The following is a 14,237-nucleotide window of genomic DNA, read 5'->3' on the forward strand; positions in this document are numbered from 1 at the left end:
CTCCGTAAGACGCTGAAATCCAATCTCATACCATCTGTATGGTGGTCTAACCAGCAATCTTTCGATTTCTTTAACATCATTGATATTTTCCAACTTATCGTGATTTCCAAGTTATTCTCTGATATCCTGACTTCTCATTCTATATCTGAGGTTCATCATTTCCTTAATTCTTTCCATTATTCTTGCTGTTTCCTCATAATTAGTGGGTCGTGTCTTGTATATCTTCATATTTCTTTACGTACTCATCACCATGATGATGATGATGATGAGAATACGTCTAGCAGATAATGAAGATGAAATACCTGTCCATTCCAAGTGTACGCGAAAAACTCTTAGGGCGAGAAGTTTGTAGAAGCAACAATCAAATATAGACAGTACAGATTCTAGAATTGATTTAGTCTCTGGAACTGAATTTCGAATTGTGGATGATGGCAACATATATACAAGACCTTAAGGTAAGTTTAAAATATCAGTCAGACTTCTCATTTTATATCTGAGGTTCATTTCCTTAATTCTTTCCATTATTCTTGCTGTTTCCTCAGAATTAGTGGAGGCGTGTCTTGTATATCTTCATATTTCTTTACGTACTCATCACCATGATGATGATGATGATGAGAATACGTCTAGCAGATAATGAAGATGAAATACCTGTCCATTCCAAGTGTACGCGAAAAACTCTTAGGGCGAGAAGTTTGTAGAAGCAACAATCAAATATAGACAGTACAGATTCTAGAATTGATTTAGTCTCTGGAACTGAATTTCGAATTGTGGATGATGGCAACATATATACAAGACCTTAAGGTAAGTTTAAAATATCAGTCAGACTTCTCATTTTATATCTGAGGTTCATTTCCTTAATTCTTTCCATTATTCTTGCTGTTTCCTCAGAATTAGTGGAGGCGTGTCTTGTATATCTTCATATTTCTTTACGTACTCATCACCATGATGATGATGATGATGAGAATACGTCTAGCAGATAATGAAGATGAAATACCTGTCCCTTCCAAGTGTACGCGAAAAATTCTTAGGGCGAGAAGTTTGTAGAAGCAACAATCAAATATAGACAGTAGAGATTCTAGAATTGATTTAGTCTCTGGAACTGAATTTCGAATTGTGGATGATGGCAACATATATACAAGACCTTAAGGTAAGTTTAAAATATCAGTCAGACTTCTCATTTTATATCTGAGGTTCATTTCCTTAATTCTTTCCATTATTCTTGCTGTTTCCTCAGAATTAGTGGAGGCGTGTCTTGTATATCTTCATATTTCTTTACGTACTCATCACCATGATGATGATGATGATGATGATGAGAATACGTCTAGCAGATAATGAAGATGAAATACCTGTCCATTCCAATGTACGCGAAAAACTCTTAGGGCGAGAAGTTTGTAGAAGCAACAATCAAATATAGACAGTACAGATTCTAGAATTGATTTAGTCTCTGGAACTGAATTTCGAATTGTGGATGATGGCAACATATATACAAGACCTTAAGGTAAGTTTAAAATATCAGTCAGACTTCTCATTTTATATCTGAGGTTCATTTCCTTAATTCTTTCCATTATTCTTGCTGTTTCCTCAGAATTAGTGGAGGCGTGTCTTGTATATCTTCATATTTCTTTACGTACTCATCACCATGATGATGATGATGATGATGATGAGAATACGTCTAGCAGATAATGAAGATGAAATACCTGTCCATTCCAAGTGTACGCGAAAAACTCTTAGGGCGAGAAGTTTGTAGAAGCAACAATCAAATATAGACAGTACAGATTCTAGAATTGATTTAGTCTCTGGAACTGAATTTCGAATTGTGGATGATGGCCTTAAGGTAAGTTTAAAATATCAGTCAGAATTCATATAGAGCTAAATTTAGTGACATAACCGTTTGTACTTTGATTTATTGATTGTCGAGGTGGTTTTTTTGAGTTATTTCGATGATGAATGATTGTTTTTTTGTGTGAATCACTAATTTTTGAATTTAAAATAGACGATAATCCTATGGGTTTATTGCTAATAATACTAAAACCTGATTTCTGAACCCCAATTTCCTACTACCAGGTTAGCAGCTCTATTTAAGTACTTTGTAGGTATCAAAGTCATGGCGGTAGACCTAAAGTTTCATTCATGATTATAAAATGAAACCTACAGTTCTTTTTATCCGAGATTATAGAAATCAAAGTTTACACTTATTTGAAAAGATGTCTTATCGAAAAACAGAATTGAGCAATGAGTTAAATAGAAACATTTTGGCCTTACCTGTTCTAAAATTTACAACAATATCGATTAAAAAAATGGTATCGGACAGACAATTGAAGGCAATCCAGCGTGTGCTGAGGTCATCGTTAAAGAAACTTATTGCGACTGGCAATATTATCAAATTTGCCACTAACAGTAACAGCATACACAGGTCCCAGTAAAATCTGAAAACAAAGACAGACATTTAAAAATTGTCGATAAAAATATAGTGTTGGTGTAGAGCTGGAGTAAACAGTGTGTTCAAAATGAGTCAACTTGTATTCGATGCCTGATAATTAAATAGTACTTATGTACTTTGTAATTCGGTAATTATTTTTACCACTTTTTTGTCCCTTTCCATAGGAGGACGGTCCCGAAGTAGCTGGTCCAAAAAAGAAAAGGAAATTTGAAAGAAATATATTTATTTTCAACTTTTAGTTTCATACACTGTTTCCAACGATGTTAAATAACTTCGATACCCTTTTTATAAAAAGAATCATCAAGCTCCTTAAAATAAAAACAGAAAATAATCTTAGGGGACCAAGTCTGGCGAATAGGAAACATTAGGTAGCAATTCATGAATTTTCACCATCGCCATTTGGATTTCCTTCCAATATCGTCACCTCATTTAGTCGACCACTGGAGCAGTCTCACCCAGAGTAGAAACTAGTTCAGCTTTTATATTGGTTGTGCTATGGTCTTTCAATTAAAAGTAGAATTTTTCTTCATTATTCTTAGCTTGCTATTTACATTGTCGTTGATATAACCTTCGTCCACTGCGATTGATTTCCACCGTAGCTTTTTCATGCGTGTGGTTTCACCACATGATCTTTCAATTTTAGAAACATACCAATTCGTTAGCAGCAAAGCAATAAGCAAAGAGAGAATGATTGAAAAAAAATTAAAAAGCAATTGTACCGGATGTCCCAATAAGAATGGCTCTCGGCCATATCTTGAGAACCGTTTATAGTACAGCTTCGGGAAAAAAAAATTTATAACAAAAGTGACTTCGAGAAAAACCTGGAAATTATTTACAGAGTTGTAGGTCCACCGCTAGAGGGCGTAATTGAATACCGAAAATTATAAAATGAATAATTTACACATTTTGCTCAATTAAGATTCATTTAAAGTATGATTATCGTATTCTTCAAGAAATTTAGCGTATATTTGATTTTACAAGTTTTAATCTATCTCTTCAAATAATAGGTGGGGGAAAGCGTGAAATTTATTATGAAAAAACGCCTGTAAGTCCAGTGCTACTTAACCTATCTATGCAAACTTAGTCTTTTTGAAGAGAGCTCCTTTCTACCAATGTAATAGTTATAATTTCGAAACAACCTAATGAGTAACGTATACGCTAGAGGGCGCTATTTATTTATTTTTTTAAATCTAGCTATCCTTGAAAAATGTTAAATGGAAACATGCAGTTTTAATTAAGGAATATAAAAGTAGACCAAATTAGCAACAGAATAGCGAAAACCGCATGTCGATATCTCTTTCGTATTACGAGATATCTTAAGAAATGTGTAAATTTTCAGAATTTTCTTTTAAATATAAATTACTCCGGTTTGACTGAACGGGTTTTAACATTTTTTGATTCATCAAAATTGTCTTTCCTTGTTCTATTAATAATAGTTTCAATAGGAAACTGCGTTATGAAAGTGAGATTTGGCCGAGAGCCATTCTTATTGGGACGCCCGGTATATTTCAGAATTAGAGACTAGTCTCAACAAGTTAGGATATGTTTAAATGAAGGCGTAGACAGACATATGAAAACTATCACTACCATCTGTATGTTGATTTGATACGTTGCCGTACTGAAAAGTAAATATTTCCTATGGCCAATTGGAAAAATCACTTTGTGACAGTGACAACCGACATGTAGAACTTCAGATCATCAAAAATCACAAAAATGGCTTTTTGGGGTAATTATGGGAAACCTAGAAAATTCTTGTTCATAACTTCGTTAAAAACATCTTCAATTGAAAATTCAAAAACTCCCAGGTGAGTACGAAACAGTGTTTGGGAAATTATCCCTAGTATAAAGTGAGGTTAAGTTTTTATATCTTATCGTATTTTTTTAGATGGGTTGTTCAAAGTATCAATTTCATTTATAATCAAAAAAATCGACATTACAGCACAAATAACCCCCCCAAATCACCAGTAAAAGGAAAAATAGCCATAATAACTGGAGGCGCCAGAGGAATCGGTTTGAGCATAGCTGAACAGTTATTGAAAGAAGAAGCAGACGTAAATACTATTATGAGACATATTAATGACTAAAATTTATTCTTTCCTCCATCTCCGAAATATTTTCAACAAATAATTTCGCCAGGAAATACTTATCTTCTTACTTACAACAAATGTTTGCCATTTCCGAATTTCCAATTCTCTTAGACCATATGAACTGCTCCTCCTAGTCCCCTCACCAAAGTGGTGAAACGTTAATTTGAAGTCATCCAGTGGGGATGAAGAGGAATTGAATGTTTAGATTCAAATTAATGCATTTCAATTATTAAAATAGAATACAACCAACAAGAGAAAACATCCGATAAGATAACTTCCTGGCAGTGGCGGACTAAGCCCGTCAGAGGCTCGGGGCGGCAAAGCTGAATGAGGCCTCCCAGCTTTAAAAAATGTTGCTTTCCAAGCTTTTTATTCAATTGAAAATTAGATAAAATAAATCAAAGATAGTTTTTTGTATTTTTTGTAGCGTGTTTATGCGTTTTCGTGCCTTCAATTTACTGAACTCCTCAATAACTTCTGTAAAATCGATTTCTTTTGAAATTTTTCTTTCTATTGAATGCACAGCTAGATTAGCCAGTTCTTGACCCATTGTAGATCGAAGATAATTTTTATTCAGTTCAAGTTCCGAAAAACTGAGATGCAAATGATCAAAAAGTATTGAAATATAAGCGATATACAGGGTATTGAGTCCCATTACATTATAAATTGGAGGATTTCTTGGGCTCTCTATTTGGCAGCAACGTCCATACTCGTATCGGTGGCTTTTACATGCCTGTAGTGCCTGAAGTGCGCTTCTCGTAGGCTCTTCCATATATTTTAAAACTTCGATGGTACTAAGCATATTTTTAAAGTCTTGTTTAGGATTAGACCAGGGGAACGCGGAGCCATTTGGGCCTCCTCAAAATGGGAAGCCACTGTGGGAGTGTTAAGTTATACATTGGGGATTGAGAAGGTGATCATTCGAATTAGAGCTAGAGAAGGGTTAGTAAAGTTTCAACCAAGGTAGCGAAAACACACAAACACTCTACAACGACCAAATAGTTAAGAAGACAAGCGTGTATAGTCGCCGGAGCTAATATTTCCAAAACCTGAACCTTCCACAGAACTATTAGGAGAAGAAGAAGACGCGAGGTCCTCGAACAACGAATTACGACAAGGTTCTATCAGGGATTTTACACGAACATGTTTGTGTACAGTCTATGTAACTACATGGTCTAATTTTCAATGTTGTTCAAACCCAGATTTGAACCATGGTCGACGTAGCAGACAAAGCACCATCTCTCTGCACTAATTATACAAAATTAGGTTCTTGACAAGATACTAAACGCGTACTTTTTCTAGTTTCTTATTTTTTGTTTTATAACTACTTGATAAGTAGCCTTAAAACCTTTGTGTGAAACTTGGAATTTCAGGCGGTAATCTTAGGGGATGTACTCATCGAAGAAATGGAAAAGGCGACTTTCACCCTTAACGAAAAATACGGAGAGCACAAGGCTCTGTTTCAACCTACAGACGTATCCAAAACCAAACAGATGGAAAGTAAGAATTTAATTTTGGTAACATAAGGTCAAATACTATCTCACGCCTAGTTTTTTCTCAAATCTTATGAATGAACTAACTCTATTTTTAGAGTTGTTCAAATGCACCAAAGAAAGATTTGGAAAAGTGGATATATTAGTGAACAACGCAGGTATATTGAGCAATCAAAGCTTTGAACAAAGTATCAATATCAATGTTGTGAGTATTTGTTCAATAAAAATCTATTTACTATGTATATAACAAGTTTCGATTCTCCACTTGGGCTATTTCCATTTATTGAATTAATTCAGTGAGTTTTAAGATCAAAACATGCCAATGTTCAGGAATTTTTCTCCTCGCTCGTTTTGAGAATCGGCGAAAGATTCCGGTCCCTGTCACATTTCAATTAAGGTTTTTCGTTTCTCATCTGCTATCAACCTTATTTGGTCCATCGACTTTCTTGGTTTTGGTCTACCTATTCTACTGGTACCTCCTATCCATCACTTTCCTGTTTTCATCCTGAGAACATTATTAAACTCGTGAAGTTCGTATGATGCTTGCCGTGTGAAGATGCCAGTGGATATTGATCTTGAGCTTCTGTAGGTTGTAGTAGTCGGGAAAGACGTGCCTTCGTAGCTGATTCCACAGGTTTGCACTTTTCCGAAGAAAGGAGTCTAGTTAAATTCACGTTTGGGGCATCTGCAGACGAACTCGGTGTTCATGAGCCACGTCTGCTTGTCGAGTAGGTCTTTCAAATATTACTCTAGGTGGGGTTATGTTGGGCAGCTCGGAAGAGCTTCTGCCTATGGTCTATGTCCAAGTTTCTGGTCAAGTCAAGTAGGCCGCTTTTAAGACGAATCGCTCTATTCTGTATTGAGTCAAGCATCCGCACGGTATGCTTGGGAGCCGAGATTCAAATGTGCTTGCGGAAAATAAGAAGTTGTTGCGGATTATATAACTTTTTGGTCTTAAAATGGGCTCCAAGTTTTTTGAAGCTGCCTCAGCTAGTTTGGCCAGTACAAAGTTTATACGATTTTCGGCACTAGGCACTAGGATTTGAGCGCCATTTGCGGTAAGCAACATTTTTGTTGTTGGCTGCTCTAGTGCAGATTTAATCAAATCATAGATTATTGTCCACAAAGTCCTTAAAGGACTAAGAAATATAGACTTTCATACCTGCCGAGATTACTTTCGAAATCTCGTTTTTACACAATGAGGGATCATTGGAATTGGAGAAAACATTAAGAAGAAATGCATTTGGCCGATCTATAATGCCAAACTTTACGTGGTCTAGGTGGAACCTGAGGTTGTATTCTAATTGAAACGTTCCTGTAATTAGTCTGTGACCTGCTTGAAGCGGGTATCCCTAGGAGCTCAGTAGAGGAAGCAAGAGATTTTTGTTGTTCTTTGAGTCGTTTACTCTAATCCGATACCTGAATAAGTAAATCGTATCCCCACGATATACATGGTGAACCTTGGATCACCTTCGTTTCTGTTAGATCTAGAATATGAGGTCCCTTCGACTGGAGATGTGGGTGTACATTAAGACTTAGTATATTGCAGATCTTTATCTTTTGAAAATATTTTTGACAGACAGACTCTCCCAAATATTTTACTACTGGCATCGTGGATCTTTTATGTGGATATCTCTATGCCCCAGTATAGTCTTGTTTAGTTTTTTAGTACAAGTATAACTTGTGCTTTATCTATTTATTCATCAAGATCTCTTCTGCTACACTTCAATCTAATAATTAATAATATTTTTTTAGAAAGGTTTAGTATGTGGTACGTTCTTGGCGTTCCAGTACATGTCAGGAAAAGGCGGCGTTATTATAAATAATGCCGGATTGGAAGGGCTTCAGCCCCTCTACGCTTCTCCGGTGTATTGTGGAACTAATCATTTCGTGATAGGTTTTACCCGTTCCATGGGTCACGAGTACTTTTATAACAGCACCAAAGTTAAGGTTATGGCGTTTTGTCCCGGTCCTACAGAAACAGAACTTTTGAAAAATGTTGGAAAGACTGGAGATGATCCGATGTTTCCTAATATGGGTAGACAATTACAGAAATTTTACAGCCAGCAACCTACTCAACCGTAAGTTTAGTACGTTGTCAAAAATATGCCTTTTGATGTGGGTTTGGTTTCGTTTTTTCTTTCAGGACGACGTCTGTTGCTAAAGGTATACTATCGATGCTTAAAGATGGAGAAAATGGAAGTATTTGGATATCTAGGGCGTGCAAATTTTATAAAATAAATGTACCAGGTTTAGATAAACTGAAATCGATAAAGGAACCGGAGAAAAAACAATCGGTTAATAAAATTCCTTGTTCAGCAGACAAAACTGACAAATGTACCAAGTCAAAATCTGAAGTAACGCTCCCAAAGAAATCTCTAGGGTTGGATAAAAATGAAAAGTGTACGAAAAGTAAATCAGAATCACATTTGGATACTAGTAAAAGCAAATTAAAACAAAGGAGCACGAGTAAATCAGGAATAGGTGTCAAGGATCGAAGTATTGGATTAAAATCTGAGAAAGTTGCGAAACGAGTGGAAAAATCAACAGCGGAAAAAGGAAAATCCCTAATAAATATAAATAGATCAGGAATAGCAGGAAACATATCTAACACTTCTGTAAGAAAGAATTTAAACAAATCAGATAAAACTGGAAAATGTAAGGATTGCAAATCAGAGAAAAAACCAACGGTTAATAAAGAGAAGCAAACACAAACTAGTAAAACAGCATCAGGTACTTCAATCAAACCTTCTACGAAAGAAAATAAAGGGATTCGATCAGATAAAACTGCCAAGTGTAAAGAATGTAAATCAGAGCAAAAACTACCATCTAGTAAAGAGAAACTTAAACAAAGTAGTAAGACTGCATCAGGTACTTCAATTAAAACTTCTACGAAAGATAAGAAAGGGTCGCAATCAGATAAAACTGGAAAATGTAAGGAATGTAAATCAGAGCAAAAACCACCAGCTAGTAAAGAGAAACCTAAACAAAGTAGTAAGACTGCATCAGGTACTTCAATTAAGACTTCTACGAAAGATAAGAAAGGGTCGCAATCAGATAAAACTGGAAAATGTAAGGAATGTAAATCAGAGCAAAAACCACCAGCTAGTAAAGAGAAACCTAAACAAAGTAGTAAGACTGCATCAGGTACTTCAATTAAGACTTCTGCGAAAGATAAGAAAGGGTCGCAATCAGATAAAACTGGAAAATGTAAGGAATGTAAATCAGAGCAAAAACCACCAGCTAGTAAAGAGAAACCTAAACAAAGTAGTAAGACTGCATCAGGTACTTCAATTAAGACTTCTGCGAAAGATAAGAAAGGGTCGCAATCAGATAAAACTGGAAAATGTAAGGAATGTAAATCAGAGCAAAAACCACCAGCTAGTAAAGAGAAACCCAAACAAAGTAGTAAGACTGCATCAGGTACTTCAATCAAGACTTCTACGAAAGATAAGAAAGGGTCGCAATCAGATAAAACTGGAAAATGTAAGGAATGTAAATCAGAGCAAAAACCACCAGCTAGTAAAGAGAAACCCAAACAAAGTAGTAAGACTGCATCAGGTACTTCAATCAAGACTTCTACGAAAGATAAGAAAGGGTCGCAATCAGATAAAACTGGAAAATGTAAGGAATGTAAATCAGAGCAAAAACCACCAGCTAGTAAAGAGAAACCCAAACAAAGTAGTAAGACTGCATCAGGTACTTCAATCAAGACTTCTACGAAAGATAAGAAAGGGTCGCAATCAGATAAAACTGGAAAATGTAAGGAATGTAAATCAGAGCAAAAACCACCAGCTAGTAAAGGGAAGCCCAAACAAACTACTAAAACTGCATCAGGTACTTCAATTAAGACTTCTACGAAAGCCAAGAAAGGGCCGGAATCAGATAAAACTGGAAAATGTAAGGAATGTAAATCAGAGCAAAAACCACCAGCTAGTAAAGAGAAACCCAAACAAAGTAGTAAGACTGCATCAGGTACTTCAATCAAGACTTCTACGAAAGATAAGAAAGGGTCGCAATCAGATAAAACTGGAAAATGTAAGGAATGTAAATCAGAGCAAAAACCACCAGCTAGTAAAGGGAAGCCCAAACAAACTACTAAAACTGCCTCAGGTACTTCAATTAAAACTTCTACGAAAGAAATTAAAGGGATTCGATCAGATAAAACTGGAAAACAGAAACAGAAAGTAGAACCAAATAAAGGTAAAATAATTAAAAGCGAATCGAAAGCGTCTGTAGGCAAGACTAGTGGACTCAAATCAGATAAAACTGAAAAGTGCAAAGAATGTAAATCAGAGCAAAAACCATCGGACAATAAAGGAAAATCTACACGAAGTAGTAAAAGCGCATCTGAAACAACTAAAGTACCTAAATCAGATAAAATTAGAACTGGTACGAAGTCTAAATCAGAACAAAAAACACCATCAAGTAAGAAGAAAACTGAAAAAAAGAATACAAAATCATCTGCCTCGAAAATGACGAAACCGATTCCTAGTAAACGATCTACTGGTGAAGTCAAGAAGAAATCCAAAACACCTAGTAAAGAAATGAAGGTGGGTGTTCCGCAATCGGCAAAAACAACTGATAAAATGGATTACATCAATTATGTATTTAATAAATCATCGGGATCGTCGAAGAAAGTGCATGACAAAAAAGAGAAAAGTCAAAAGATGTCCAAGAAAACCTATAAACAATCTATAACCTTTAGGCCAAAGAGAAAAGGATCAAACAAGCAGCGCGATAAACAGCTCTCCCAAAACAGAGAAGAAAAATACGATCCTTGTAAGAAGAAGAAGAGGAAACTATCACTTAGTCGTTACAAAAATTATTGCGAAGAATCGGAAAAAAATAAACAATCGGCTAGTGAGGAACAGCAAACTTGTGGACAAATTAAACATGAAAAAAAATCGAATAGTGTGTCGAAAGATCAGCCGTGTAAGAAGAAAGGTCCATGTTATCCAACCAAAAAGATTCGCAATAAAGGAGGACCCAATAAGAAGTCGAGTACCACAAAAATCGATAACCGAGCATTGAAATGCGGAGTACCAGATTGTTCTAAATCAAAATCAGGCTCCACTGAAACTAAATCAAAGAAAGTAGAAGATTGTGCTGCAAAAACTGAGCCAGTAGTTAGTAAACAAATATTGAAGCCTTTAAAAAAGATACTACCGACTGCAGATAATAGACCAATGGAATGCGAAATATCGGCTTGTTCTGGAGGGAAATCGGATGCTAAATCAGATAAAGTAACGGAGTGTGGTAAAAAATTAGATTCAAAATCAAAACCAATAAGAAAATTAGAATCAAGATATGATGTTGAACAATCAAATCAAAAATTAGGTGTAAAAATAAAACCGATCGTCAAAGCAAAGTCTAACGATATCGAAATTAAAAAGGGACAAAAAGATATCGAAAAATTGATAACATCAATAAATAAGCAAACATCTAGTGACACTGAGATGTATAAGATAACAAAAGATATTAAAAAAGTAGACACTAGCAGAATAAATCCAAAAAAAATAACTAAAGACACGGAGAAATTGGATTCAATGAAAAAATTAGAATCTAGGAACATGAAGGCTAATGAAGTAATAGATTATAGTGAGAAATTAGATTCAGAATTTATGAAAGCAAGACCAAGTGAAATTACACCCCGAAAAGTACAAGATTCTGATGTGAATTTAGCCAAAAATATACTAAAAGAAGAACGCACGAACGAAGTCAACGAAATAGAAACATTTATAATCGTCCAACCTAACAAAAACAAAAAACCTGGTACTAAATCCGATACTATGGTGTCCATTTTTAAAGAAGATGGTAGAAAAACTGTATGGGTTCCCGAACCATCTGAGACATTCGTTGTAAAAGTTACGGCAAAATCAAAACCACTTAAATCGTCGACTAAAATGAATTCGGATAAGAAAAAAGATCCGAACAAAAAAACTTTTTGCAGCCAGGATAGTAAAACTAAAAGACCTACTCCTTGTAACAATCCTAACTTTCCTAAGAAATTTGCGTGTCCTAGAATCAAACTATGCACGAAAAAAGAAAAGAAAAAGTCAGTGCCTAAAATTGATTTTAAAAAATTGAAACTAGAAAAATTGAGGAAGCTAGCAAGAAAACTGGAAGCAGCTGGAGAGAATGATGAGAAGCTGTATATCAAAAATAAAGATTCTAAAGAGCTAGATGGAAGTAAACGTGACGAAAGTAGCGATAAAGTTGACAGTAATAAACCACCAAGTGAAAAATAATTTTGAAATACAAAATACAATGAGAAAAAACCAAAAATTTAGGTTTGAGGTTTGTCAAAAATATTTGTAAATGTAAAATAAAGTCCGATATGTTTGAAAAAATTTTATTTTTTATCAAAAATAATTGGTTGGAATTATGAAGCAGTATTTACTTCAAGTAGTGATGGACGAAAATGATCTTCGTCTTACAGAAAAAGAGCTTTAGGTGTCCAAGACCAAAAACAAACAGGACTGCAATACCGCTCTTAGTTCTAGGGTCGACATGTTCTTAAAGTTTCCTTTCAAACGTCCCTCAAAAATTGACAAATAGAAGCACCATCCTGGCTTGGGTGGTGGCAACCTGGGCGAGGAAAAAGGAAAATAACTCTACTGAAATCCTCATCACTTTCTGGTAATCTCTGAGGTGTGTAAGGCGGAAGAAAAGTTGTTTCTGTATTCCGTAAAAACACCTTTTTTTCCACTAAATCTTCACTTAATAACGAATAACTTCTGGTCTACTCACTTTATAAAAATACTTGAAAAAACTCATCCGAGCAACTCTACAATGCACAGTTACAACTATTCCTAAAAATTGTCTTATTTCTTCCACGAAAAGGACGGAATAATATGTTGTGTGTCCATGAATTCTTGGTTATTTTTCTATCTAAAGCTTCTATTCCAAAAAAAACTGTTATCTTTTAATCCTTAGCCCTGTTTTCAATTTTGAGAACAAAAAATAGTTGGACGGGGCCAGATCAGGGCTATATGGTGGGTGTTCAATCTCCACGAAGCCCCATTCGTGTACAGTAGCCTCGGAAACTGAAGCAATAGTAACTGGAACATTGTCATGAAGCAAGTTCACTCCTTGGCTAATTTTGCCACGCTTTTTTTCGATAATTTTTTAACGGAACTAGCTTAGTAAGTCAGAGTAATATACTGTGTTCACTACTTTAAGTCTATTAAAAGGATTCCCCTGGTAGTCCCAAAATATTGTAGCCAGGGCGTTTTTGGTGCTTTTCGTGACCTTTGCTTTTATTGACACGGCATTGCCTTTCCTATGCGACTCCATAGAATCTCCTTTGGTTGTCTGATTATAATAAAAGCCCATATTTTCTTGGTCTTCGCGGCAAAGCTCTAGAAATCGCTTAAAATATTCTATGAAACACCTTTCTCGATGTGTTTTGGTGTTAATCCTTCTTCAGCCATATATATGCGGCCAAGAGCTTATAAACCGCATTACGTATGTTTCTAATATAGAAAATGCAGATGAAGATTTTGAAAAACTACCATAAAAATGGTAATTATAATCTGATCCCAAATTCGGGACAGTATCAAGTACAACTCTCCAATTTTCGTGTCCTAGGTAGGCGTCAAGTACACCATAATAATACAAAATATATATGAGTATTCATAGAAGTGTTTCATATTTGATTTTGAGGTTTTTATAAAATATTGATTTCAAAAATATGTGGCTTCACCTAAAGAAGATGTTATTTCTCTATGTTTATTTTAAAAGGCTTGTGCTAGAAATTCATTAGACCAGAACTTAATAGTATTGTCCATGGTAGAATATAAAGCTTGCATATCTGGACCATTCCAGTTTACACTGGTGTCTGTGATACTGATACCAAAAAAAAAAAAATTGGACCTAAAACTGAAGTACGCAACTGCCAACTGGTAAATTGCTCGAAACTCCACCATTAGCTCGTTCCAGTTGTGTTCTACCTTCGAGCTTGTTAGAGTTTCATGATTAACACAATCGAAGGCATTAGCGAAATCACAGAAAAAAACGAAGAACAGAAAACATAGTACGTCAATAGTGCATTTATTAGGTAGGAAATCAAATTTTTGAGCTGTCAAGATTATATGTATAAAAAGAAAGAGTTATAGGCGGTTTTTTATTAGTTTTTCAATGATCTTCGATAAGATTGGTAACAATGCAATAGGACAATAGTTACTAGTGTTATTTTTCTCGCTACCCACTGTT

The 14,237-nt window shown here is 35.2% G+C and overlaps 1 protein-coding gene across 3 annotated transcripts in view; it reads right to left on the minus strand.

Annotated features, from left to right (window-relative positions):
• Positions 1-14,237, minus strand: part of LOC130446256 (potassium/sodium hyperpolarization-activated cyclic nucleotide-gated channel 2) — a 138,287-nt gene that overhangs the window by 64,199 nt on the left and 59,851 nt on the right. For all 3 annotated transcript variants that reach the window (XM_056782385.1, XM_056782384.1, XM_056782386.1), the window contains one exon: positions 2,263-2,426. In XM_056782385.1, the coding sequence (XP_056638363.1) occupies positions 2,263-2,426 (164 nt within the window). The remainder of the gene's footprint in view (positions 1-2,262; positions 2,427-14,237) is intronic.

This window comes from Diorhabda sublineata, chromosome 7, assembly GCF_026230105.1.
Source record: "Diorhabda sublineata isolate icDioSubl1.1 chromosome 7, icDioSubl1.1, whole genome shotgun sequence".
NCBI classification, from domain to species: Eukaryota; Metazoa; Arthropoda; class Insecta; order Coleoptera; family Chrysomelidae; genus Diorhabda; species Diorhabda sublineata.